Source organism: Bos mutus, chromosome 18 (assembly GCF_027580195.1).
Source record: "Bos mutus isolate GX-2022 chromosome 18, NWIPB_WYAK_1.1, whole genome shotgun sequence".
In the NCBI taxonomy this organism is placed as follows: domain Eukaryota; kingdom Metazoa; phylum Chordata; class Mammalia; order Artiodactyla; family Bovidae; genus Bos; species Bos mutus.
The window spans coordinates 6,291,207-6,318,093 of record NC_091634.1 but is presented as its reverse complement, the minus strand read 5'-3'; the positions used below and the strand labels follow the sequence as shown (position 1 = coordinate 6,318,093).

At 55.3% G+C, this 26,887-nt stretch overlaps 1 protein-coding gene across 1 annotated transcript; it reads left to right on the top strand.

Annotated features, from left to right (window-relative positions):
* The first annotated feature begins 1,033 nt into the window (after nucleotides 1-1,033).
* Nucleotides 1,034-26,719, top strand: MYBPC2 (myosin binding protein C2). Its single transcript, XM_005905040.3, has 28 exons — nucleotides 1,034-1,199; nucleotides 2,316-2,408; nucleotides 2,956-3,042; nucleotides 3,185-3,333; nucleotides 3,626-3,743; nucleotides 4,783-4,831; nucleotides 5,017-5,076; nucleotides 7,326-7,519; nucleotides 7,767-7,899; nucleotides 9,433-9,557; nucleotides 9,981-10,086; nucleotides 11,216-11,388; nucleotides 13,390-13,555; nucleotides 14,761-14,867; nucleotides 15,106-15,135; nucleotides 15,886-16,025; nucleotides 17,114-17,273; nucleotides 17,376-17,480; nucleotides 17,893-18,081; nucleotides 18,533-18,667; nucleotides 20,222-20,389; nucleotides 20,548-20,636; nucleotides 20,765-20,960; nucleotides 21,199-21,338; nucleotides 22,550-22,709; nucleotides 23,095-23,231; nucleotides 25,120-25,306; nucleotides 26,597-26,719. Exons 1-28 carry the CDS (start codon nucleotides 1,181-1,183, stop codon nucleotides 26,605-26,607), a joined length of 3,426 nt encoding a protein of 1,141 aa, XP_005905102.1. The 5' UTR covers nucleotides 1,034-1,180; the 3' UTR covers nucleotides 26,608-26,719.
* Nucleotides 26,720-26,887: the final 168 nt, after the last annotated feature.

Sequence of the window (26,887 nt, the reverse complement as noted above, 5' to 3'; positions counted from 1 at the left end):
GATGGACAGGAAAATAGCCGGGACCGACTAGTCTTCCCTCACTCCAGGGTCTTTCCGCCGGCGTTACTTGCCCGCCCGTCCTCCACTTTTGAAGCTTCCATACCCTTCCCCTCTTCTCTCGCGCCCACCTCGCCTTCCTCCCCCCAGACACCTGGCGTCCCAAGACGCTCCCCTCCCGCGGTCCCCTCCTCGTCTCCTTCGCCTCCCCCTGCACAGCGTCCAGCCACCACCACCCCCATGCAGAAAGCCGCAGGTCCCCCTGCCGGGAAGAGAGCCAACGTCCGGGCAGCCCTCCAGGGCCTTCCCGGTCTCCCCACCCGCCCCCGCTGGGGCACCCGCCCCCTCCCCAGCGTCCGGTGCCCGCCGCGCCCGCTCCGGGAACCACGGCGGGGATCCGGCAGGGCGCGGCCCCAGGAGGGGTCCCAGGCGGCCAGGGCCCCAAACCTGTGTGTAGGCCCGCGCCGGTGGGGGGGGGCGGGACTCCGGAGTCCCCGAGCCTCAGTGCCCGCCCCCCACCCCCTCACGCCTCCTCTGCGGCCATCCTGCCTACGCTGGGAAACCGGACTCTCCCTCCCGGCTCTGGTTTCCCGAAAACGCCTGCCTTGCAGATACTAAGAATGGTTTTCTAGACCCTATCTTCCCCACCATCCCTACGCGCCCCGCCCCCACCCCCCCACCCCCACCCCCATGCCAGAGTCCTGGCTCAGAGTCCTGGTCCACTTCAAACCCCAGTCCCTTCCTGTCCCTCCGTCCAGGACCTAAGAGTCCAGGCCCTCATCCTCCTTTCTCTGGGATCCAAGAATCTGGACTCCGGGTCGGTTCTGCACCCGGACTCAGGAGTCCAGGCCCCCACCTTCCTCAGAACCCAGGAGTCCCCGCCTGCCGCACATCCTCCCTTAGACCCAGGTGTCGGAAGCCCAGCCCCCCTTCTCCCTGGGGACCTGGCATTCGGCCACCTCTCCTTGTCCAGCTGTTATTTCTCGCCTTTTAAAACACACAGGCGGAATGTGGGGCGGCAGGGGAGGGTGGGGTGGAGAGGCGCGTCTATGCCTCCCGGAGCCTCCTGGGAGTCTCCCGACTCCTTAAAGGCCCCCCCCCCCCCCCGGGGGGGTCCACCTGTCCTCCCTAGGGCCCATCGGGACACCGCTGCGGTCGGAGGAGCAGGAGGAGGTCCCACGACATGCCTGAGGCAAAACCAGGTGGCTTGGGGGAACTCCTTCCCTCTGTGGAGACGCAGCCCTGTTTTCATTGGGGTCTCCTCCCTCCGTGGGGCCGGGAGAATGGGGTGTCTTCTCCCATTGGGGAGGGGAGCCCTTCCCTGTGTGGGAGGGGAGGGTCCCATACCTGAGTTAGGTGTATGTGTGGAGGGTGATTCCCTTTCCCTTTGTGGTGGTGGGGGTTCCTTTCTCTGCAGGGAGCTGGGGGCTTATCTCTGGGTGCACGTGGAGATTCTCTGTGAACCAGTGTCCCTCTTCCTCCACTGGGATGGAAGTCCTGCGGTTGGAGACTGCAGGGTTTTGGCGGGGTGATTGGGTCCTTTACATTTGAGGATGCGGTCTTCTGGGAAAGGACCTGGGGTCACTTCTGTGAGTGCAGATTGGGACCTTTTTCTTCAGGGAGATGAGGTCCGGTCCTTGCGTGTCTAGTTATTAAGGGTCCCGGTCTGCGTGGTAAGGCGAGTTCTCTGTACAAAGATGAGGGCACCTCCTTTCGATGGGGTGTGGGGCTTCCCGGTATAGGAATTAGGGGACCTTCTCCATACAGAGGCTGGAGAGCCTTTCTCTGTGTACAGTTTTCGGGGCCCTTCTTTGAATGGGACTGGAGAGCATTTTTTTATATGCGAATGGGATGGGGCTTCCTCTCTATGAAGCAGTGAACGGAGGAGATACAAGCCTCCAGAGAGGACCCTTCCTCCTGGGACGTCCAGTCGTTTGGTACCAGGCCAACCAGGCTGAAGGGTGGGTGTCCAGCCCCTCGCTGCAGCTGGGGTCCTGGCGGGCCGGGCGCCAGCAGGCAGGGCGTGTGAAAGATGCTGTGGTCAGCACCAGTATCTGATTTCCAGCCCAGAGGAAGAGCTAATTATACCGTCAAGACCTAAAAGGTCAGAGCTGGGTGGCCCGGGTGGACAAGGCAAGACCTTCCCCGGGGAGGGGAAGGAGAAACCGGATCCACAGACTCTCGGATTAGAGATAAATTTACACCTGGACGGCTGGACTCCAGGATCTGAAGGAGGCGGGGCCCGGGGGCCTGCGCTCCGGGGTTCTGGAAGAGAAGACGGAGCGCGTGCTCAACCGGGAATGTCTTCTGCCTCACAGCGGCCAAAAAGGCCCCAGCGGGCAAAGATGCTGCTGCCAAGCCGGCTCCCAAGGAAGCGACCCCTCAAGAGGCCCCTGCAGCGCCCCCTACAGGTGAGATAGATGGCGCTCCCGCGGGCCGAGCGGAACCTGGCGGCTCATCCGCAGCCTCGCGGGTGGTACCTCCCCGCCCTCTCCTTCGGTCCGTCTTCCCCACAGCTCCGGGGCTGACCGCCCTCCCCTACTCACAGCCCTGCAGGGCTCCCCAGCGCTTCCAAGGCGGAGCCTAGCCCCTCAGCCTGGCCGTCAAGCCTCCAGCAACTGGCCGATCCGTCCGCAAGTCCCGCCCAGCTCTGAACGGCCCCAGCCCGTCCTGACACCTCTCCTACCCTTTTAAAGCCCCGGTTTAAGACCATCCGGATCTCAGATGGGGAAATTGAGGCCCAAACGGGTTGGGGAGTCTGGACACCCACACACCTGAATGACAGTTGGTCTCTCCCAGGTCAGGAAAAGCCATTTTGCCTCCAGGGTCTTTTTGATGCCGAGCAGAAGAAGGTCCCATCATTCGCTCTAAACCCCGCTCCCAAAGTGGCCTGCCTCCCCCTTCCCCGGCCCGCCTCAGACACCCCCGCCATAACCCCGGATCTTATCTCCTGAGCAGAAGCCCCACCCGAAGACCAGTCTCCCACCGCGGAGGAGCCCACCGGCGTTTTCCTGAAGAAGCCAGACTCCGTGTCGGTGGAGACTGGTGAGGGGCGCCTAGGCGAGGAGGGGGTGGGGGTCTGGGGGCTCCTGGGTCTGAGGGAGGTGGGGCCGGAGGCTACCAGCGTCCCAGTCCGCTTTGTAGGGTCTTACGGTTCCTTTGCCACCCCATTCCCCCCTCCTCCCAGGAAAGGATACTGTGATCGTGGCCAAGTTGAATGGGAAAGAGCTGCCGGCCAAACCGGCCGTCAAGTGGTTCAAGGGGAAGTGGTTGGAGCTGGGCAGCAAGAGCGGTGCCCGATTCTCCTTCAAGGAGTCCCACGACGCCGCCAGCAATGTGAGGACCCCATGGGGAGGCGAGGGCGTGGGGGGCAGGGCTGGAGGTTGTGCGGGGCAAGAGGGGGAGAATGTTCCCGTAGGAGCAGGCTGCATTTGGGCACGGGGTGTGCATGCCCCCGAGAGCTCTCAGGGTCAGGGATGTGGGCCCCCAGAGGTCAAGATTGTCCAGGCATGGGAGGAGACAGCTGGCCCTTCCTGGGAGAACTTGGAGAGTGGTGAGGTGGGCTGTAGGGGCATGGGGTGGCACCGAGGGTCATCGCATGCACTGGCACCCCTGGCCTGGCCCCCAGGTGTACACGATAGAGCTGCACATCACGAAGGTGGTACTGGGGGACCGCGGGGATTACCGCATAGAGGTCAAAGCCAAGGACTTCTGTGACAGCTGTGCCTTCAACATCGATGTGGAGGGTATGCTGGTGGGGGTGGGGGCCAAGGGTCTTGGGTCTGGGTAAGGGGGCGGATCTGCTAGCCAGGTGTAGGGATAGAGTGTAGAGGTGGGGGTGAGGTGGGCACTGTTTTTTGGCGGATGGAGCACAGAGGCAGGGATCAGGGTATTCAAACCTGGAAGGGAAGTGAAAGTATTAGTTGCTCAGTTGTGTCTGACCCTTTGTGACCCCGTGGACGGTAGCCCGCCAGGCTCCTCCATCCATGGGCTTCTCCAGGCAGGAATACTGGAGTGGGTTGCTATTTCTTTCTCCAGGGGATCTTCCCGATTCAGGGATTGTACCTGGGTCTTCTGCATTGCAGGCAGACGCTTTACCACTTGAGCCACCAAGGAAGCCATTCAAAATTGGGGAGAGAGTCTACCATCCTAGAGCCTGTTGAGGTGTAGATTTGGGGGTGAAAAGGTTCAGGGTTTGGAGATGTGCATGTGAGGCTTAGGAGGTGAGTTATGTAGATTCCAGGGTCACAACATACAGGCTTGAGAGAGTGGTAGTAAGGGTTTGAGAAGTGAGAGTGTCCCAAGTTTTGTTTTTCAAATGTATTTTCCATTTTATTGTCTATTGTTTATTTCATGTGAGTCTAAGGGTGAATGGGTTGAGGGTGGGGGTGTACAGGATTGATGGGAAGTTACACAGCTTTGGGGGCATGTGTGTGGAGCTCTGAGGGTGTACAGATTTTGAGGAGTCTTCAGCTCAGGTGGTGGGGGAGCTTAAATATGGAGGGCACAGGTGCTGAGGTTGCGCCCACCTGGGGAGAAGGCTCAGCTGGGGGATACAGGCTGCTGAGAGAGGGTGGTTCATGGCAGGGAAATGAGTCTACAAGCAGAGGGTGTCCACGTCTGATAGAGAGGGTGTGCTGGCCCACGAGATGGAGGGAAAGGGGCCTGGGTGAGGTTGTACAGGCCTGGAGGAGGCTGTGCAGGCCTGGAGGGAGGGGCACTCTTGGTCTTAGATCAGGCTTTGCCTCCAAGCTCATCCTCTCTTCCCCCATCACCCCTCCCCAGCGCCCCGTCAGGACTCCGCTGGGCAGAGTCTAGAGAGCTTCAAGCGATCGTAAGTGACCCTGGACCCTGGGAAGCAGCAGGGGTGTGACCTGGTGCCAAGGACCATGGGAGGGTCTCCCTTGGGGGGCAGCTGTGGGAGACGGGGAGGATCAGGGAAGCCTAGGAGTGGGGATCCAGGGTGAGCCTGAGAGTTGGGACTTTAATGAGGTCCACACTCCCTTTCAATGGCCACAGGGGTGAAGCAAAGTCAGACACTGCGGGTGAGCTGGATTTCAGTGGACTGTTGAAGAAGAGGTGAGTCCACTCTGTCTGGCATGGAACGGGGAGATGGGGGCTGAAGGAGGAGAAAGATGGTGGGTGAGGTTCCCCTGCCCCCCTTGCTTCTCCACTGCTATCCTGGGACTCCACTCCACTTCCATCTACCCACCCCCTACCACCCTGCCACCTGTCCATCCACCCATCCACCCACACCTGTACCTTCAACCCCACCCAATCAATCATCTGCCCATCAGTTTGCTTGCCTACCCACCCTCTAAGCCATCACCCTCACATCTACCTTCCTGTCCACTCAGGCTCTGATTCACCTATTCATCCACCTGTCCACTCACCTCCCCACCAGTCCATTCATTCATCCAGCCATCCAACCGGCTACTTATCTATCCATCTACTAATCAACCTTCCCACTCATCAGTCTGCCCACTGCTCTGTTCATCCAACCAGCTACCTATTTATCCACCGACGAATCCACTTATCCACCTACATACCCATTGCCCATTCCTCTGCCCACATATCCATTCATCTACTCACCATCTTCCCGTCTGTCCACCCATGCATTGGCCATTACACTCAGCCCCCCATTCATTGACCCATTCATTCATCCTTCACCCACCGACTCCATCCTCCACTTCCCCACCTATTGAGGCATCTGTCTATCCACCCTTCCACCATCCATCATCTACCCTACATCCACCTTCCCATTTGTGACTCTATCTGCACCAGCATCTCTCTTTCAACTGAGTCCAACATCTTATCCACCCATCCTAACTCATTTACCTCCTCATCTAGCCAGGCCTCCCTCTATCAACTGTTCAGCTCTTCAATGGCACATGCATCTGCCAGATCACTCCGTTAGGCTCATCTATGTGCTGTATGCTTAATCGCTCAGTCATGTCCTACTCTTTGCGACCCCATGGACTGTAGCCCACCAGGCTCCTCTGTCCATGGGATTTTCCCAGGCAAGAATACTGGAGTGGGTTGCCATTTCCTTCTCCAAGACTCATCTGTATGCAATTGCTATTGTGTAGGTAAAAAAAAGATTGAATATTGGCCATTTTATATAATTCAACATGATGCTTGTCCAGTCACTCAGTTATTCATTATCTGCTGGTCCATATATCCATCCTTCCATTCACTCATCAATCCCCATAATGAAATCCCCAACAATTCTACCTACTAATAGATTTATCTGTTTGTCTTTACCCAGACATCCATCTTCCCAGCCATCTTCCATCAACACGTTCACCCAGCCAGCTCGTCCCGACTCACTCAGCCGTTCTCCATCAACCCATCCACCTATCTTAATGCCATCCATTCTCTGCCAATCCACCCATCCATTGACCTGTTCATCCATCAGCCTAACCATCCATGGACCTCTCCACCCAGTATCAGTCCCCCATTTAATGCTCTGCACATCAATCCAGATAGTCACATGTCCCCAAATTTGCCCACTCATCTGTCCTTCATTTGTTCCATTCCCTTCCTTCCTTCTTTCCAGAAATCTACTCACTCTCTCACTCATCAAACATCTTCTGAGGCCTCCTGTCTACCAGGCCCTGAGCTGAGATCAGGGGAGAGAGAGAAGTTTGACTGGTTCCCTGATGTTGGGTCGCTCATTGCCTTGAGAAGATGGGTCTGGTCCAGCAGACACGGACACAGACCAGGACTGTTTAGTGTGGTCGGAGAGACGGTCCCACGAGGGCCTTGTGAGAGCCCAGAGTGAGGGCAACTGCTATCCTGAGAGTATAGGGAGTGCCTCTGGAGGAGGGAACTCTGGTGCTAGGTCTTGTGGGATGAAGGGCAGGGGGAGAGGTCATCCAGGCAGGGAAACATTTTGTGCAAAGGCTCAGGGAGGCAGGAGCAAGTCCAGAGCATTCAGGAAAAGGCAAGCAGGGTGGTTTGGGTAGTGGGGGGAGTGGGGATGGGTCAGAGGGTGAGGTTGTGATTGCGAGGCTGAGAAGCTGGGGTTTCCTTCTTAGAGCAGTGGGGAGCCACGGAGGAGTTTTGAATAGAGAAAGGATGGCATCTGATGTAAGGGTTCAGAAATAGCCCTCGGGGGCCAAGGAGGGAACAGACTAGAGGGGAAGAGATGGGATGAGGTCAGGAGGCCAGGGAGGAAGGAGGCTGGGCGATGGACCAGGTGGGACAGGATAAGGAATAACAGGCACAGAGAGGGCAAGTGACACAGAAAGTGGGAGGAGGAGGCAGGGGGAGACCCTCACCTCCTCACTCCCCTGGTGCCCCCGACCTGTTCTCCCCACCTTCAGGCAGGTGGTTGAGGAGGAGAAGAAAAAGAAGAAAGATGATGATGACCTCGGCATCCCGCCAGAGATTTGGGAGCTCCTGAAAGGGGCAAAGAAGAGCGAGTATGAGAGGATCGCCTTCCAGTACGGCATCACTGACCTCCGGGGCATGCTGAAGCGGCTCAAGAAGGCCAAGGTCGAGGTCAAGAAGAGCGCAGGTCAGTGCTGGTCTGAGGGGAGAAGGGCCCTCCCCACGGGGACTCCAGCATTGTGGGCAGCCAATGGTCGGACCCTGGACTTATCTTTGGGAGGTCCCACTCTGAGAAGTAACAGAGAGCCCTGTTCTCAGGGGCCTCCAAGTTCATAAGAGGGTTTTTGACCTTGGTGGTCTGGGGAGGGAGCCTTGATGGCTCAGAGCACTGAGAACATCTCAGCTCCGTCCCACTCGCATCCCTCCATCTCCAGCCTTCACAAAGAAGCTGGATCCAGCCTACCAAGTGGACAGAGGCAACAAGATCAAGCTGGTGGTAGAAATCAGCGACCCAGACCTTCCCCTCAAGTGGTTCAAGAACGGCCAGGAAATCAAACCAAGTAGCAAGTATGTGTCGGGGGTAGAGCCCAGGTTGGGGGGAATCCAAGTCCCAGAGAGAGGAAGAGTCCAGAAATAAGACTGGCTACTCTTAACCCAGAAAGGGCACTCCTTCATCCATATGAAAAGTACAGATATTGATACCTGGGTAGAAAAATAGACAAAGGCAGTGAAGAACAGGAATTCAGTTAGAAGAAACCCAAATGGCTGATACACTAAGTACATATTCGACCTTGCAAACACAAACACCATCACCTATAATAATAACACAAACAAAAACAGTGGTCTTGGGACTTCCCTGGTGGTTTAGGGGTTAATACTTCGCCTTCTGCTGCAAGGGGTGTGGGTTCGGATCCCTGGTAGGGGAGCTAAGTTCCCACATGCCTCAGGGCTAGGAAACCAGAAAACAAAACAAAAAGCAGTGGTCTTTCTGCTCTCCAGTTGGACAGAGACTTTAGAAAATGATAAAACCTAGTGCTGGAGAAGACACAGGAAAACTGGCCCACAGATGGTGGTGGTGGGGATGTATATTGGCAAATCTCCAGAAGGGTAGTGTGTTCACTTTTAGATTGTCCAATGCTAGGTATTTTTCCTAAGGGCCTAATCATGGTTATGCATATTTAGCTGCAGGGATGTTCACTGGATCGTTTGCTGCTGTAGCAAAAAATGGAAAACAACCAAAGCATACAATTCCATATTAAAGTGCTGTGCTGTCACTAAAAAAGATTCTAAAGTTGACACTAACATGGGAAGCTGTTGAAGGCTAGTGTTATGTGCAGAAGAAGAGCTCTCATTTCTGCTACACAAAATGTAAATCTATGTATAGATTTTATATAAAAAGATCAAAAAGACAGAGGTCAAAATGTTTGTAGCAAGTATCTCTTGGCAGAACAATTATGGAGATGGGTTCTACTTTTATTAATTTTCCCTTGGCTGTGTTTTGTACATTTCTCATCATGAGCATTTGGGATGTGATGAAAAGTTATGTTAATTAAGATGCAGGTTAACTTGCTATAACGAAGCGTCCCCAGAACACGGTAGTTTAGAGAGAAAGATGATGTTTCTAGCTGATTGATCTAGATCCAGGTTCCACATTTTTGGCTACACAATTTCTTATGGTCTTGTCCTCATCTGCATGATTGAAACTGGGTCATGGGCACAATTGTATCTATCAGATAGGAAGAGAGAAGGAGAGAAGTCTAGAACAAGCATCACAAAATTAGGGATAACCTAGCAGTTATGCCCATCTCCTCCACTCACATTCTGTTGGTCCAAGCTCAGCAGTGTGGCCATCCTAGCTGCAAAGGAGTCTGGGAAATGTAGTCCTTTAGGCGGGTTGCTGTGTGCCGCTGCTAAATGGAAGAAGGTCGATATGCGTGGACAGTTAGCGTTTCTGCTGTGGTTTTTAAAATACTAGAACTTGGACCATCAACCCCTTTCCCACACAACTTGGCTCTGAGAGTGAATGGTTTGTCCTGAGAATAGATGGGTGAATGGAGGATCCCCTCCGTGCCCTGGGTTGAGCTGAGACTTTTGCACCAGATACGTGTTTGAGAATGTCGGTAAGAAGCGAATCCTCACCATCAACAAGTGCACGCTGGCGGACGATGCTGCTTATGAGGTCGTCGTCAAAGACGAGAAGTGTTTCACCGAGCTCTTCGTCAAAGGTGAGGCCGAGATTTGGGCGTGAGCTTGGGCAGTGGGGCTACTGGCCTCTTGTGGGGCTACCAGGAGACTACTGACCCCTCTCTCCCAATGCCCACAGAATCCTGAGTCTTTAAAAAAACATTTTATTTTGTATTGAGATATAGCAGATTAACAAACAATGTTGTAATAGCTTCAGGTGAACAGTGAAGGGACTCAGCCTTACGTGTACATGCATCCATTCTCCCCCAAACTCCCCTGCCATCCAGGCTACCACATAACATTGAGCAGAGTTCCATGTACTATTCAGTAGGTCCTTCTCGGTTATCCATTTTAAATACAGCAGTGTGGACATGTCCATCCCAAACTCCCTAACTATTCCTGCTCCCCATCCTTCCCCCTGGGAACCATACGTTTGTTCTCTAAGTCTGTGAGTCTCTTTCTAGAACCCCCAGTCTTGATTGTCACACCCCTGGAGGACCAGCAGGTGTTTGTTGGCGATCGGGTAGAAATGGCAGTGGAGGTGTCAGAAGAGGGTGCCCAAGTCATGTGGTAAGTGACTCTTGACCCCTGATCTCCATACGGATGCCCACAGTGTCTTCGTCTCAGCTTCTGTCTTTAGGATCTCTCTTGAAGGCTTCAGACCTTTACTCAGGTTTCTGGGAGACCTCAGCCTTTCCCTATAAATCCTGATCGTCACTCATGACCTCTTCCTGAAACTTCTGACCTCTGCTCTTCCAGGTCTTTTTCCGGACCCTTGCTGTTTCTGATTCACTAAATTATTTATTCACCCATTCAACCAATTATCCGTCATTTGGTCCATTCACTCATGTATCCATCCATCCATCTGTCTGTCCATTTATCTACCCTGCATCCATCCATCCCCCTATTCATCTCACTGATTCAGCCATCCATCTCATCCATCCACCCGCTCACCCATCTATCCATCCATTTATCCATTCTTACATCTATTCCCCCATCCAGCAAGTATTTATAGAGCACCTACTGTGTGATGGCACACTTCAAAGTACTGGAGGTAAAATGGGGAGAAAATATATCAACATGGCTTCTGCCCTTATGCAGTTTATGATCTGGCAAATTGCTGGGGCATGGTGTGTGTGTATGTGTGTGTGTGTATGTATTGGAGACAGATAGAGGCATTAATCAAGTCATCACACAAATAATTATCACAGTTCTATTTTGACAAGTATATCAGAGGAGCAATAACTGATGCTGTAACCATTTTTAAATAGGAGAGAGGGACTCAGGAGGTCAGGGAAGGCTTCTTGGAGGAGGTGACAATTGAGCTGATATTCAAATGATGAGGAAGTAGAAGTGAGGTGGGAGGAGTGGCCCAGGCAGGGAAGCACCATTTTCTGAGGCCATGATATCTGCCATATCTCGGTGACCCTGAACTTCCTCTATACTCTGACCTCTACTGTGACCTCATTTTCTGCCTCCTGACCTCCAACGAAGTCCTGTGGCCTGTGACCACTTCTTCCTGTTTTTCTCCTCTGACCTGTGACCCATCTACTCTAGACCTCTGTCAACCTTTCTCTCGCCTCCTTTTCTTGATTTCCCTTCTGACCCCCGATTCTTGCTCAGGACTGTCTGACCCCTGACTCACCTCTGACATCCAGACTCTGGGCCAAACGGATTCCTCACTTCCCCCTCCCCCCAGGCTGAAAGACGGCGTGGAACTGACTCGGGAGGATTCCTTCAAGGCCAGGTACCGCCTCAAGAAGGATGGGAAGCGTCACATCCTCATCTACTCGGAAGTGACCATGGAGGATAAGGGGCACTACCAGGTCATGACCAATGGCGGCCAGTGTGAGGCGGAGCTCATCGTGGAAGGTACGGGGCCTCCCGGGGGATGGGGCAGGGGCCGCACTGCGAGTTCTTCAACACACAGCTCCGAGGTGCCCAAGCCCCAAGTCTTGGCGCTCTCCCTGACTCCTTCTTTGCCTCCTACCCTACATGCGATTCACCAGCAGATCCTGGGGGCTCCACCTTCAAAGGATATTTTGAATCTGACAATTTCCTTCCACTTCCGTTGCCCACACCTGGCCCAGGTCTCCATCCCTTTATGCCTGGACTGGTGCAGTAGTCTCTACATTGTTCGTTCTGTTTGTACACTTGTGCCCCCACCTCCATGCCAGCCAGAGCAATCCTTGTAAAATGTCAGAGGATGGAAACGGGACACATTCTGTGGTCTAGCTCACGGGATAGGACCCATGTCAATTTCTGGTGCAGATGACTACATTTACAAGAGATGTCACCACCCCCACCCCGACTCCTGTGAGCCTGTAATTCTTTTTTTTTTTTTAAATATTTTTATTTTATTTATCCTGCTGCACTGGGTCTTCATGGTCACATGCGGGATCTTTAGTTGTGGCGTGTGAACTCTAGTTGCAGCATGTGGGATCTAGTTTCCTGACCAGGGATCGAACATGGGGCCCCTGAATTGGAAGCATGGAGTCTTAGCCACTGAGTCACCAGGGGAGTCCCCTGTAATTCTTAAAACCAAAAAACCTTGAGTCATTGATAGGCCAGATAAAAGATGATATATCCATCTGTAGCCATAAAAAGAACTCTGTTGATTTGGAAGGGTTTCCAACATATATTGTTAGGTGAAGAAGCAAATATGCCGCTATTTGTATGGAAGGGAAAGAGGAAGGAAGGGAGAGAGGGAAGGAGGGAGGAAAGAAAAGAAAGAAGGAAAGGAAGGAAGAAAGAAAAGAGGGAAGGGAAGGAAGGAGGAAAGAAACTGTATGCACATCTTTGCTTTTACGGCTGTGAGCTGGCTATAATGTATTTGGAGATTGCATAGAGCCCTGTACAGTTGGCGGTGGGGAGGTGAGCAATCTCCCCCTCTATATTTACATCCTCTTATCATTTTATTTTTTTCATAACTGTATTTATTTATATTTTTTGGGCTGTGCGGGTCTTCACTGCTGCGTGGGCTCTTCTCTACTTGCAGTGCGTGGGCTTCTCACTGTGGTGGCTTCTCCTGTTGCAGAGCACAGGCTCGAGGATGTAAGGGCCTCAGTAGTCGTGGCTCCCGGGCTCTAGAGCACAGGCTCAGTAGTCGTGGGGCATGGGCTTGGTTGCTCCACGGCATGCAGGATCCTCCCAGACCAGGGATTGAACCTGTGTCCTCGCATTGGCAGGCAGCCTCCCCACCACTGAGCCACCAGGGAAGCCCCTATCATTTTATTTTTAAGCCATACAAATGCATTGTTTTATTTAAAAAATTAAAACTAAAAAAAAAAAAAAGTAAGTCAGACCCCAGCCATCTTGGCAACACTTTCCACCTCCCTCAGAGTCAATGCAGAGCCTTGTCTGTGGCCCTCAGGGTCTGACCCTGCCTGCTTCATCTCCCTTGTCTGCCTCCCTCACTCCGCGCCAGCCTGCTGGCTATTTTCCAAGTTGATAAGCCTGCTTTCTTGTGCCTGCTTTCCTGGGGGCCTTCTGCAGCCTCCCTGCCTTCCCCCAGGCCTCGTCTCTCCCTCTTGTTGTTATTGTTCAGTCGTTAAGTCACGTCTGACCTGCAGCATGCCAGGCTTCCCTGTCCTCCGGTATCTCCTGGGGTTTGCTCAAATTCAGGTCCACTGAGTCGATGATGCCATCCAAGCAACCGTCACTCCCTCCAGTTTTTGGTTTATGTGTTTTCCGTTCAGTATCTGTTTCCCCACTAGAACGTGAGCTCGTGAAACCTACAGGTTTTTTTTCTGGGTTGTTTCATGGCTGGGTCCCCGGAGCCGGGGACTGTGCTTGGCCCATAGTGGGTGCTGGCAAATCCCTGCGTGGACAGACTGGACCTTGATGACCCCATCTCCTTCCCTCCCCGTCCAGAGAAACAGCTGGAAGTCCTGCAGGACATTGCGGACCTGACGGTGAAGGCCTCGGAACAGGCCGTGTTCAAATGTGAGGTGTCCGATGAGAAGGTCACGGGCAAGTGGTACAAGAACGGGGTGGAGGTGCGGCCCAGCAAACGGATCACCATCTCCCACACGGGGAGGTACGGAGTGCGCTGTGCACGTGGCCCGCAGACCCTGCGGTTTCAAAGAACAAGGGTTTAGGGAATTCCCTGGTGGTCCAGTGGTTAGGACCCGGTGCTTTCCCTGCAGTGGCTTGGATTCAGTCCCTGGTTGGGGTACTGATATCCCACAGGCTGTGTGGTGCGGCCAAAAGAAAAAGAACAGGAGTTTATTTCATTGTGAGTCTCAGGCATGGCTGGAGGCTGGCTGATCTCGGATAGCCATCATCCTGGACTCGCTCAGGGTCTCAGCTAGGATAGCTGGGCTGCTCCCGTCTGGTCCGTGGCACCTCTCATCCCCCAGGAGGCTGGTCCTGGCATATTCCTGTGGCCGACACAGGTGTCCCACGAGAGAGCAGAAGCGAACAGGGCCTCTGAGTGCCTTGCGCTGTCCCTGTGTCGCTTCTACCATGTCCTATGGGACAAAAGAGGTCACAACCTGAGAGCTCTCCTTGCAGGGGTTACCACTCCAGGGAGGGAAATCTGTGGCCGTGTTTGCAGTCGGCTTTGGCAGGGAAGGGATTTCCCTGGTGATTAATCACTTCCCAGTGATTAAGACTCTGTGCTTTCAATGCAGGAGACACAGGTTCGATCCCTGGTTGGGGAACTAAGATCCCACATGCCATGTGATGCAGCAAAAACATTAAAAGAAAAAAAAAGGGGGGGAACTACTTTGGAGGGGAGGGTGTCTAGCTAGGGAAACGGGACGGGAATTCAAAACATAGCATGTGGATGCCTGACATCGACACCTGGTAATCTGTAGGGTGCCGGGTGCCGAGTGCCGCCGCGCCGCCCGCGGAACACTGTGTCCCTGTGGGTCTCCCGACAGCAGCTTTGGGCAGAACGTAGCCTTTCTCTGGGTTCTGTGTAAGGACTGCTGCGTGCTGGTGGTGTCAGCAAGGGCGAGAGTCAACGCTAACGCGTTACGGAGTGCTGGAGAGTCTTCTGAATGCTTTACAGCAACCCCCTCGTAGACTGTCAACATTACCCCTGCTTCATAGGTGAAGAATCAGGGGCAGGGAGAGGCTAAGTGACTTGCCCAAGGTCACACAGCTAGTAAGGAGCAGAGTGGGATTGGGTTCCAGTTACTAGCGTTGCGTTGGGCACGTGGATTGTGCCGTGGAGCGTGTTTCTCCGCGGTGGTCCCCAGGACGACCTAGGCTGACCTCTGCCCTGCCCTCCCCTAGGTTCCACAAGCTGGTGATTGATGACGTCCGGCCCGAGGATGAGGGAGACTACACGTTTGTGCCCGATGGCTATGCCCTGTCCCTCTCGGCCAAGCTCAAATTCCTGGGTGCGGGTGCCTCTGGGTTTCCCACCTCCCCTGGGGATCTCAGATGCCCCTCTTCAGGATTGAGTTGCCCTAACTGTACATTGGGGGGTGGTAGAGGGTAGGTGGGATGTCGTGGGCCTGAATCCACCCCCACCCCCAGGTCCCAGGGTGACGCCAGGCTCTCCCCTCTGCCTCCAGGGTGTGATGGGGGGATGAGGGGCCCCATAGACCTAACCATCTGGTCTTCTTCATCCTCCAGAAATCAAGGTGGAGTATGTCCCCAAGCAAGGTAAGGACCAGGGGCTGCTATGGTCTTTAAGCAGGAGGAGGAGGGGCTGGGGGCTGGACCCCTGGGTCAGAGGGAGGAGGGGCTGGGGGCTGGACCCCTGGGTCAGAGGGAGGAGGGGCTGGGGCTGGACCCCTGGGTCTGAGGGAGGAGGGGCCGGGGGCTGGATCCTGGGTCTGAGGGAGGAGGGGCCAGGGGCTAGACTCCTGGGTCTTCAGGAGGAAGGGCTGGGGTCTGGATCCTGGGTCTGAGAGAGGAGGGGCTGGGGGCTGGACCCCTGGGTCTGAGTCAGGAGGGGCTGGGGTCTGGATCCTGGGTCTGAGGGAGGAGGGGCTGGGGGCTGGACTCCTGGGTCAGAGGGAGGAGGGGCTGGGGGCCTGGACTCCTGGGTCTGAGGGAGGAGGGGCTGGGGGCCTGGACCCCTGGGTCTGAGGGGGGAGGGGCTGGGGGCCTGGACCCCTGGGTCTGAGGGGGGAGGGGCTGGGGGTCCTGACCCCCAGGTCTGAGCGGGGAGGGGCTGGGGGTCTGGATCCTGGGTCTGAGGGAAGAGGGAGCTGGGGGTCCTGACCCCCAGGTCTGAGCGGGGAGGGGCTGGGGGTCTGGATCCTGGGTCTGAGGGAAGAGGGAGCTGGGGGCCTGGACCGCTGGTTCTCTATGGCTGTTGGAACCCAGCTTCCCAGGAGGTCCTCTGGAGGGGTTAGGAGGCCTAGCTGTCCACTCCCAAGTTGCCCAGACTCTCTCCTCTGCCACCAGAGCCACCCAAAATCCACCTGGACTGCTCTGGGCAGACCTCGGAAAATGCTATCGTGGTCGTGGCCGGAAACAAGCTGAGGATGGACGTGTCCATCACAGGGGAGCCCCGGCCTGTTGCCACCTGGATGAAGGAGGATGAGGTGTGGTGCGGCCTCCCCAGTGCCTTGACCTCTCCCTCTCAGCCCTGCTGGGTGGCTTTAGGCAAGCTGGTTCCCCTCTCTGAGCTTCGCTCTCATTGTCTGTAAAATGAGTACGATTCCTTCTTCAGAGAGATGAAGACTGGAGATTATATTTGTTCATCACATGGTACTGGCCCAGCACATGATGGGTACTCCATCTATCCACCCATCCATTAACCCGTTAATCCATCAGTCAATCCAGCCATTCATCAACTCATCCATCTAACTATCTTTCATTAATTGATTAATTCATTCAACAATCAACTCATTTGTCCACTTATCCATGAATTAGTCCACTTATCCATCTATCCACCCATCCATCTATGCGTGCATCCAATGAATATTTTCATCTTGTATGTTCCAGGCCCTGAGACAGTTCAGTTTTTCTTCTCGCCTCTGGGCTTCAGTTTCCTCTTCTGTAAAATGGAGAGACTTGACTCAGTCTTCATTCATTCCTTCACTCAGCAAAGTTCCCCCCCTTCCCCCGCCCCGAGGTTCCCTCTATGCCAGGTTCTGTGCTCAGGCACTGAGGATACAACCAGGAATCACACGTAACCCCTGCCTTCCTGGAGCCTTCACTTGAGGAGAGAGGCAGACCGGTGCCCAGCGAGTCACAGTCCAGGGTGATTGGGGCTGAGATAAAGGGAGGTACTGGAAACTATGAGGATTCAGGGGCTGGGGCACCCCTTCCTGAGGGTGTCCAAGCTGAGGGTATCCAAGAGGGCTTCCCAGGAGAGGTGACTTCTGGGTGGGTTCTAGAGGATGGGTAATGATATAGCAGGTCGAGAAGTGGGTCAGGGCATTGCACGCCCCAGGGATCAGCTTTGTAACATCTTGGAGATGAGACGGTCTGGTGTGTTTAATGAAGGGTGGTGTTTGCTGGAGGGAGAGGAGGGCGAGGGGGTGGTGATGAGGCTGGGGGCGGGCCCACCGGGTCCTCTGCGGCTGGGTCCACGGGGAGCCCCTGCAGACTGCTGAGCAGCGCAGGGGCAGAGGCCAATCTGGGTCTGGAGAGAAGTGGACGGAGGCCACCTGGCGGTTGTGTTCAGGTGTTCACAGGCACCGAGGGCAGGGTCCGCATCGAGCAGCGAGGCGACATCAGCAGCTTCGTGATCGAGAGCGCAGAGCGAGGCGACGAGGGTCGCTACACCATCAAGGTCACCAATCCCGTGGGCGAAGACGTGGCCTCCATCTTACTGAAGGTTGTGGGTAAGCGCGGGGGTCCCAGGGGCTGAGCCAGGGGGTGGTCCCCCAAGGCCCCGAGGGGTCCTCTGACCATCCTGCCTGGACCCCGCCCCCTGCCCTGCCCAGATGTCCCAGACCCCCCGGAGGCGGTGCGTGTCACGTCGGTTGGAGAGGACTGGGCCGTCCTGGTCTGGGAGCCCCCCAAGTACGACGGGGGACGGCCGGTCACTGGTGAGTGCCTGTCTTCCAAAGGTCCATGACCGCTGACCTCCCCCGCTCCCCGACTTCTCCTTGACCTCCAAGAGTCCTCAGCAGCCTCAGTGACCACCCTTGGAGACGTGGTTTTCCGTCTTCAGCATCTCACCATCCCCTTTGCCTTCCCGTCGTCCTTTCCTCCTGGCTTTCGCTAACAGCCGAGGATTTTCCGTGACTCCTGACTCCCTGATTCATGACCTGTGACCCTTCTCAATCCCTGGCCCTACGTGGGTGACCTCTAACTGCTCTGTGACCCTAACATTCATGGCCTCAGACCTCTCTGGGTCATGTGACCTTCTGCTGCGCCCTTGATTGCCCCCCGACTGACCTGTGACCCCAGGCCTCCCCATGACTGCCTACACTTCTCTCTGCCTTGGGGGGCTTCCAGGATACCTCCTGGAGCGGAAGAAGAAGGGCTCCCAGCGCTGGATGAAGCTGAACTTCGAGGTCTTCACGGAGACCACCTACGAGTCCACCAACATGATCGAGGGCATCCTCTACGAGATGCGAGTCTTTGCCGTCAACGTCATCGGGGTCTCCCAGCCCAGCATGAACACCAAGCCCTTCATGCCTATTGGTGATGCCTCTCTGCACCCTCCCCGAGTCCCTGCCCACCCCTGACCCATGCCCCACCTGTCACTGATCTCGGACCCTACATCCAGGCCTTGCAGTCTCTCAACTCTGCTGACTTCTGCCCCCTCTCATCCAACAACTCAAGACTTTGACCCCCCAGCCCCACGCACCCTTCTGACCTCTTCCCCACCCAGTACATTCTCCACTCACGTTTATGATCCTGGACTCCATGCTGTCTCCCGAATGTGTCCTTGACCTCTGATCTACCACGCTAATACTTATCCCTGCCCTTGGAGACCTCACGATCCCTGGATCCCTGGTTTTCGAGACCAGCAATGCCACATCCTTGCTTGCTGACCTCTGAGTCACCATATGGACCCCTTTCCTGACCAGAGACTCCAGCTCTGACCCCTGAGTCCTCATTGACGCCACCCCCTTTCCCTGAAATCTTACAGCGCCCACGAGTGAACCGCAACACCTGACTGTGGAGGACGTGACCGACACCACCACCACCCTCAAGTGGCGGCCCCCAGATAAGATCGGGGCGGGCGGCATCGATGGGTACCTGATCGAGTACTGCGTGGAGGGCTGTGAGTCACCCTGTCTGGCCTGGTGGGGGGCAGTGACGCAGGCAGAGCCCCAGTGGGCGTCCAGGCTGGGACTGCTCATGGGGCAGATCTCTGGCGTCGTGAGCCACCCTTCTGTCTGTGCTTGCTCCAGTCCCGGATGGGATGGGTCAAGCCAGGCCCCCAGTGACCAGCTTGTCCTCTGTCCCTCCCTCTCTCCTTACCCACTTCCTTTCTTCCTCTCCTACACACATTCTCTGTACAGCAATACCTTTTACGCATCCTCCAAATGTTTATTGTCCTTCCTCAATTCTATTTATCCATTCATCTACCCACCCACCCAACCTTCCATCCATCCATCCATCCATCCAAGTACTTATCTGCTCCCTACACCCCCTTCTCCTCTGTTCTATCTATTTATCCATTCATCTGCCCATCCCACCAATCTTTCATCCTTCCTTTCTTCTTTTCCTCCCTTATTTCTCCCTCCTTCCTTTCCTTCTCTCTCTCCCTCTCCCTTCCTTCTCTCCTCCCTTCTTTCCTTCCTCTTCACTACCCAGTCATCCATCCAGCCATCTCTCTATCTATCTGAAAACTGTTTGGATCATCCAGCTATCTACCCAACCAGTTACATATTTTTCATCCTTATATCTATCTCTTCGCCACTTTCTTCTCTCCCTCCCTGCTTTCCATCCCTCTGTTTGCCTACAGGACCATTTAACCGTCTAACAATCTATTGTCTATATGTCCATCCATCTATCCATCCATGCATCCATCCATATTTCCACACATCTCGCCCTCCAACCTTCACTGAACAAACTGAGCCGTCTTTGGCGTCAATGGCTCCGTGACTCCACGACAGGCCCAGTGCTTGGGCTCTGGGGATGTCTCCAACGTGGTCCTCTCACAGGGAAGACAGTGACGCCATATCCCAGACCTTAAGTCAGACAGATGTAGGTTCCAGTCCTGGCCCTACCCTACACTTTTTAACTGTGTGACCTTGGGCAAATCTCAGCCTCTGCTTCCTCATCTAAAAATGGCAAAGCCAGTTCCCACCTTGATGGGATGCAGTGATGACCGCATCCGGGGATGCACGTGAATGATGGATGCTTGGACTCTGGTCAGTTTCTTCCCTTTCTCTTTCCAGTGCTCTTTGCTCCACTCTCCCCTTGGCCTCCCCTTCCCCATCTGTGTTTCAGAATCTACTTTGTTAGAGTTCACCCTGTCAACTCTTGGTCTGATCCATATTAGCTCACCAACCCATGGCAAAGAAACCAAGATGGAAAGTCACCTATTACAGAGGCAGGAAATCCGAGGGGGCCCTCTCTAACTACCACTCCCAAGTCTTTACCCTCTCTGACCCTCAGTTTCCTCACCTCTAAAATGGGGATAACTGCGGAGGCAGTAATTAATGAACTAACAGTAATCAGCTCCGACTTGGTCCTGAGACAAGCTCAAGAAATGTCAGCTGCAGTTAGGCATTGCGGTGGGGCCCCGAGGCACTGAAGGGACACAGACCAGAGGGGGCCCCTAGGAAGGTCCTGAAGGAGGCTCCCCAGCCTGGCTCCTCTCTCATAGCTGATGAGTGGATCCCTGCTAACACAGAACCCGTGGAGCGCTGCGGCTTCACTGTGAAGAATCTCCCCACAGGAGCCAAAATCACCTTCCGCGTGGTTGGGGTCAACATCGCAGGCCGCAGCCAGCCGGCCACCCTGGCCCAGCCGGTCACCATCCGGGAGATTGTGGGTGAGCACCTCCTGACCCCTCGACCCTGCGCTCCGAAAGACCAAGCTGGTGTGGTCACTAGGGCCACCCGCTCGTCTCCCCTGGTCTCTGTGCCTCCGTGGGACGTCCCCCCGCACCCTCCTCTGGCACTGAGCCCCTCCCTGGGTTTGTACCCTCAGAGCAACCCAAAATCCGGCTACCCCGCCACCTCCGCCAGACTTATGTCCGCAAAGTCGGGGAGCATCTCAACCTGGTCATCCCCTTCCAGGTACGTCGAGCTGCGGGTGGGTGGTGTGGGGGGGGGCGCGGAGCGGGGCGCAGGGGTGAGGAGGGGTCAGCTCCTGCGGGTCAGACCCAGGCTGACCCACGCGCCCCACCCCGCCCCTCCCCGGGCAGGGAAAGCCGCGGCCGCAGGTGGTGTGGACCAAGGGCGGGGCGCCCATAGACACCTCGCACGTGCACGTGCGCACCAGCGACTTCGACACGGTGTTCTTCGTGCGCCAGGCGGCCCGCTCCGACTCCGGGGAGTACGAGCTCACGGTGCAGATCGAGAATATGAAGGACACGGCCACCGTCTGCATCCGGGTTGTGGGTGCGCGGCCCGCGGGCGGGGAGGGGAGGGGAGGAGAGGAGAATGAGCCCGGACGCGGGAAAGTGGAGAAGTTGGACCGGAGGAGGGTGGGACAGAAGGGGAGGAAATGCCTGCGGGATGCCGGGGGAGGGGAACCTGAGACCCGCCAAGGGTGGGGTGGGCGGGCGGCCCAGAGGAGTGAGGCGCCGGACATTTAGAGATGCTTGGGCTGACTTCTAACAGCCCACCCATCCTCCAGAAAAGGCAGGGCCCCCGCAGAATGTGATGGTGAAGGAGGTGTGGGGTACCAACGCGCTGGTGGAGTGGCAGCCCCCCAAGGATGACGGCAACAGTGAGATCACCGGGTATTTTGTCCAGAAAGCCGACAAGAAAACCATGGTGAGCGAGGGGCCAGGGGCGGTGTGAGGGTAAGGGGAGAAAAGCTAGGGAGATTGTTACAGCAGACTTCCCATTTCCCAGCTGCGGAAAACTGAGGCACTGAGAGATCCGGGAGAATGGGCCGGAGGCCGCGAGGAAAGACTTTTTAGCTGAGATTTAGTGCATAATAGTTTTTTTTTTTTTTTTGGCCGCACCATGTGGCTTGTGGGATCTTATTTTCCTGACCAGAGATTGAACTTGGGCCACAGCAGTGAAATCGTTGAGTCTTAACCACTAGGCCACCAGGGGAACTCTAATAGGTTTTCTTTTTCTTTCTATTGAGGTAAAATTCACCTAACGAAAATTCCCAGGTGGTGCTAATAGTAAAGAACCCACCTGCCAAGGCAGTAAGAGACTCCAGTTCGATCCCTGGGTTGGGAAGATCCCCTGGAGAAGGGCATGACAACCCACTCCAGTATTCTCGCCTGGAGAATCCCCATGGACAGAGGAGCCTGGCGGGCTACAGTCCATGGATGGGGTCGCAAAGAATCGGACATGCCTGAAACAACTTAGCATGCATACATTTTTAAGTGGGATTTCCCATCTTCCCAATGTTGTGCAACCACCCCCTCTATTTCATTCCAAGACATTTCCATCACCTGGAACAGAAACCCCGTGTCCATCAAGCAGTCCCTCCTCTTCCCCCCCACACAGCCCCTGGCAGCCCCCCATCTGCATCCTGTCTCTGTGGATTTGCCCATCCCGGACATCGCATCTGGACATGGTCACACGCTGTGAGCCCTTGTGTCTGGCTCCTTTCAACTCAACATCATGTTTTCCAGGTTCATCCATGTTGTAGCTGGTATCTGTGCTTCAGTGCTTTTCGTGGCTGAGTGCCATGTTCATTTGGTTAGTTTTGGCCATACCACTTGGCTTGCGGAATCTTGGTTCCCCAACCAGGGATGGAACCTGTTCCCCGCTGCAGTGGAAGCATAGAGTCCTAACCACTGGACCGCCAGGGAATTCCCCTACCAGTCCCTGGCTGGAACGGACCGTGTTTTGCTTGTCCGTTCAGCCGCTGAGGGGCACCCGGGTTGCTCCCGCCTCCCTCTGGCTGTGAACAGGGCTGCTGGGAAGGGCAGGTTCTGTGAGCGAGGCGTCTGCTTTCCTGACGCTCTTCCTGGGTCCGTGTCCCTGACCCTCCCGGTCCCTCCCTGTCCCCCACGCTGCAGGAGTGGTTCACAGTTTATGAGCGCAACCGGCACACCTCCTGCACCGTGTCCGATCTCATCATGGGCAACGAGTACTATTTCCGAGTTTACAGCGAAAACGTCTGTGGGCTCAGCGACTTGCCTGGCGTTTCCAAGAACACAGCCCGGATCGTCAAGACAGGTCTGGCCACCCCCACCGGCTCAGGGCCAGTCCTGGTCCCCCATCTCTCTCTGGGTTTGTTTTTTTTTTTTGGAGTATAGTTGACATATGGTGTGTTTGTTTCAGGTGTAGAGCCAAGTGATTCCGTTCTACATATACACATATTCATCATTTTTCAGAGTCTTTTCCTACGCAGGTTATTACAGAATATTGAGTAGCATTCTCTATACTATACAATAGGGCCTTGTTGGTTATCTGTCATATACATAGCCTCTCTGGGGTTTGCACTTGACTCCTCTGATCATCCCCCTCCTGGACTCAGAGTTGATGGCACCTGGTGCTGGAGGAGAGGTGGTCGGAGACAGTCAGGGTTAGTCCCCTCACAGGTGCATCTCCCCTCCCCCAGGTATGACCCTCAAATTGCCCGAGTACAAGGAGCACGACTTCCGAACGCCCCCCAAGTTCCTGACGCCTCTACCTGACCGGGTGGTGGTGGCTGGTTATGCTGCAGCTCTCAACTGTGCCGTGAGAGGCCACCCGAAGGTGCTGTGTGTGTGTGTGTAACCCTGGAGGAACATCTTCACCTTCCAAGGTGAAGCCTCCTTGCCTTCCCACCGATGGGCTTCTCCTCCCTGAGTTCTCTCTCGTCTGCTCATGGGATTTACTTTTAGTGAAAAGTGTTTCCTTTGTTTGTATTTGTTAATTTCGTCTGTGCCACATGGCATGGGGGGGATCCTAGCTTCCCAAACCAGGAATTGAACCTGTGCCCCTTGCAGTGGTAGTGCGGAGTCTGAACCACTGGACCACCAGGGAAGCCCCAGGATTTGCTTGCTTTTCACCCGCTTCCTGTCTCTCTCCTCTAGCCAGAGCACAAATCTCAGCTCGTTACACTCCGACTTCCCTCAAAAACAGGAATTTTGGGGTGGAGGGGTTCTAACACTTCAAGGCCCTGTCCAGTTTCCAGGCTGCTGTCTGGGAATGCTGATACTTGCAGTCTTTAACTCCCAAGGGCCCACCTAGACCAGGGGCTGCAAACTATGGCCCTCAGGCCAAATCTGCCTGCCACTGCTTTCTTGAAATAAGATTTTTTAATCCTTTTTCTTTTCCTTTTGTTATTGGAACATGGCTGTTCACACTGGTTTGTGTGTTGTCTCTGGCCCAGAGACCATAGAGCTCAGGAAGCCTAAATCATTGACTGCCTGACCCTTTTGACACATTTTGCCGTCTCCTGGTCTAACTCCAGTTTTTAGCATCAGCCCCAGTAGGCCTACCATGGATTTCATCACTGCTGTTTACTGTTTTATTCACTAACTCCATTTATTCATTCATTCCCCTACTGATTCATTTATTTATTCAGTTCATTCATTCACTTCATTTGCTTATTTACATCATTCATTCTTTCAACACACATATTTCAGAGACTTTCTATGTGCTGGTGAATTGAACAAGGAGTTCCTCTATATTGGGGAAGATGGCCATTCCTTTGAAGTCACATGTGCGTGCGTGCTAAGTCACTTTAGTCATTTCTGACTCTTTGCAACCTTATGGACTGTAGCCTGCTAAGTTCCTCTGTCCATGGGATTCTCCAAGCAAGAATATGGGAATGGGGGCTTCCCTGGGGGCTTGGATGGTAAAGAATACCGGAGTGGGTTCCCATGCCCTCTCCCAGGGGATTTTCCCAACCCAGGCTCTGAACCCAGATCTCTTACATCTCCTGGGTTGGCTGGCAGGTTCTTTACCACTAGTGCCACCTGGTTGACAATGAAATGACAAAGGGTGGGGACTTCCCTGGTGGTCCAATGGGCTAAGAATCCACCTTACAATTCAGGGTAGGAGGATTCGATCCCTGGTTGGGGGACTAAGGTCCCACCTGCCAAGGAGGAACTGAGCCTGCGCTCCGAAACAAGAGTCCGCGTATCACAGCAAAAGATCCCGCATGATGCAACTAAGACCCAAGGCAGCCAAATCAATCAATTACTTAAGAAAATTAGAAAGCGTGGAGGGTCTGCTAGGGAAACGCAGGCAGTCGTGAGAGTGTAAAGTAGGCATTCCTGTTCCAGTCTAGGGCCCGGAAGTGACGTGGGAGCGGAGACCTCAAAGGCAGGCAGGTGCTGTTCCGGGGCCTGACCGGTCGGAGGAACTGCAAGGCTGCCCATGGGTTGGACAGAGAGAGGGAGGGGGCGGGAGGTGAGGGAAGAGGACCGATGGGGCCAAATCACATAGGCCCTGTGGGCCACCACAACGGGGAGCTCTTGCTCTTACAGAAGAGGAGACTGGGGGTCAGAGAGAAGTGACCCAGCCATGATCAGCCAGTCAAAATAAGGGGGTGGGAGAGCCAAAAGGAGACTCCACACTGCCTCCCAAGGCCCCGTTGTGCCAACGCGCAGGGGACCCTCCATCATGCGGCTTCCTTGTCTGCTCCACTCAACAGCCCAAGGTGGTCTGGATGAAGAACAAGATGGAGATCCGCGAAGATCCCAAGTTCCTGATGACTAACCAGCAGGGGGTCCTGACGCTGAACATCCGCCGTCCCTCCCCCTTCGACTCGGGGACTTACTCGTGTCGGGCTGTCAACGAGCTGGGGGAGGCCCTGGCCGAGTGCAAGCTGGAAGTCCGAGGTGAGCCTGGGGGTGGGGGGGGCCTTATGCTCCACCCACCTGACCCTCATCCACAAAGCTGATGGTGCGGGGCAGACCTGCGCCCTCTAGGAGTACGATTGGGAAGCTGATTCAGGCCCCAGCAGGGACACTGCCAGGTAGGGGGGACAGAGGCAGCACAGGGTGTTGGGGGTGGGGTGGCACCTGACCCCGCCTGGGCAGGAGTCTGAGGTTCTCCAGAGGAGCTGAAGGACAAATAAGAGGTGAATGAGGATGCGAAGAGCTTAGCAAATGATCACTAAGGCTTCCGGTGTAGCTGGGGAGGTGTGTGGACACAGCATCGAAACCGTCATGGGCAGTGGCAGAGGACCGGGGCGAGGGGTGGCCGGGAGAGCCCGGAAGACAGCCCCCTTCCACGGCCTGTCCCCAAGCTCTGTGCCTCCCGTCCCTGCCTCTCTGCCCCACAGCCTCAGCCTCCTTTGTCCTCTTCCTGCTGAATTCCACCCCAGCCTCCTACCCCGCCTCGTCTCTTTCCAGTTCCACCTCCAGGCCCTAGAGGGCGCTCTGTACCCACGGCTGACCTGCGCACAGCCCTCCTAGGGCTCCCCCAGCGGCCCTGGGACCCTTCAGCCTGGTGTCAGAGTCCTGAATCTGCCACCCCAGCCCCTCTCCAGCCTCAGGTCCCCCCTCCTGGCGCCCCCCGTTTTCCAGCCACACTGAACATGGGGGTTGGACAAACCAGCTGTGCTTTCTCCTGCCCCTGGGACTTTGCACATGCCATTGCCTCTCCCACCTCGGGCTTCCATCCAACAGACATCCCCCAGTCAAGACTTGATGGGGAGGCCGCTCACCAAGTCCCCTCAGAGGCGGCCGACTTTCACATGGGCCTCCAGGGTACCTCCCCGGCCGTGACGCCCCCGGCTCTGATGACAGCCCAGCAGACAAGGGACCACTCTCCACGCACCTCCTGCCTGTCATTTTAAAGCACCGCCCTGCCCAGCCGACCCAGTTCCTAGGGTTCTGCTGTCCCCTTATCAACTATTGAATCCGCTCAGAAATATGCCTTCTTCAGGATTCCAGTGAGGGCTGGCCTCTAGCAGCTGCTCAGAAGTCAGAACATGCCAGCTTGGGGTTTAAAACTACAGGAATCAAGGGCTGGATGAAGTTGGGTTAACCTGGTGTCCAGCTGGGTGGGGAAGGGAAAACTTGACGCCCCCCCCCCTGCTGGCCAAGCGAATCTAAAGGGCAGAGGCTAGGCAGGGGCGGGGGGCACAGGAATTCTTACCACCCTCTTCTCTTTCCCCCCAACAGTGCCACAGTGAAGCTCTGTCCTCCACCTAACAAGATGACTGACTGGCTGCTGAGCCCTAACCCAGACCTTCCCGGACACGTTTCCCTTTCCCGAATTATAAGTGAGAAATAGTCTTGTCTTGACACCCGTGTGTCTGTCCTTCTTGAGTCTGTGGCCCGGCCTTCCTCCTCCCGGAGGTTTAGTCACCTGATTGTGGGCGGTGGGGCAGCCAGGTTGGAATGGCAACCACCACCGCGAGGCAGCCCTGGTGAAGCAGACCATGTTGAGGCCGCCATCTTGGAACAGCTACT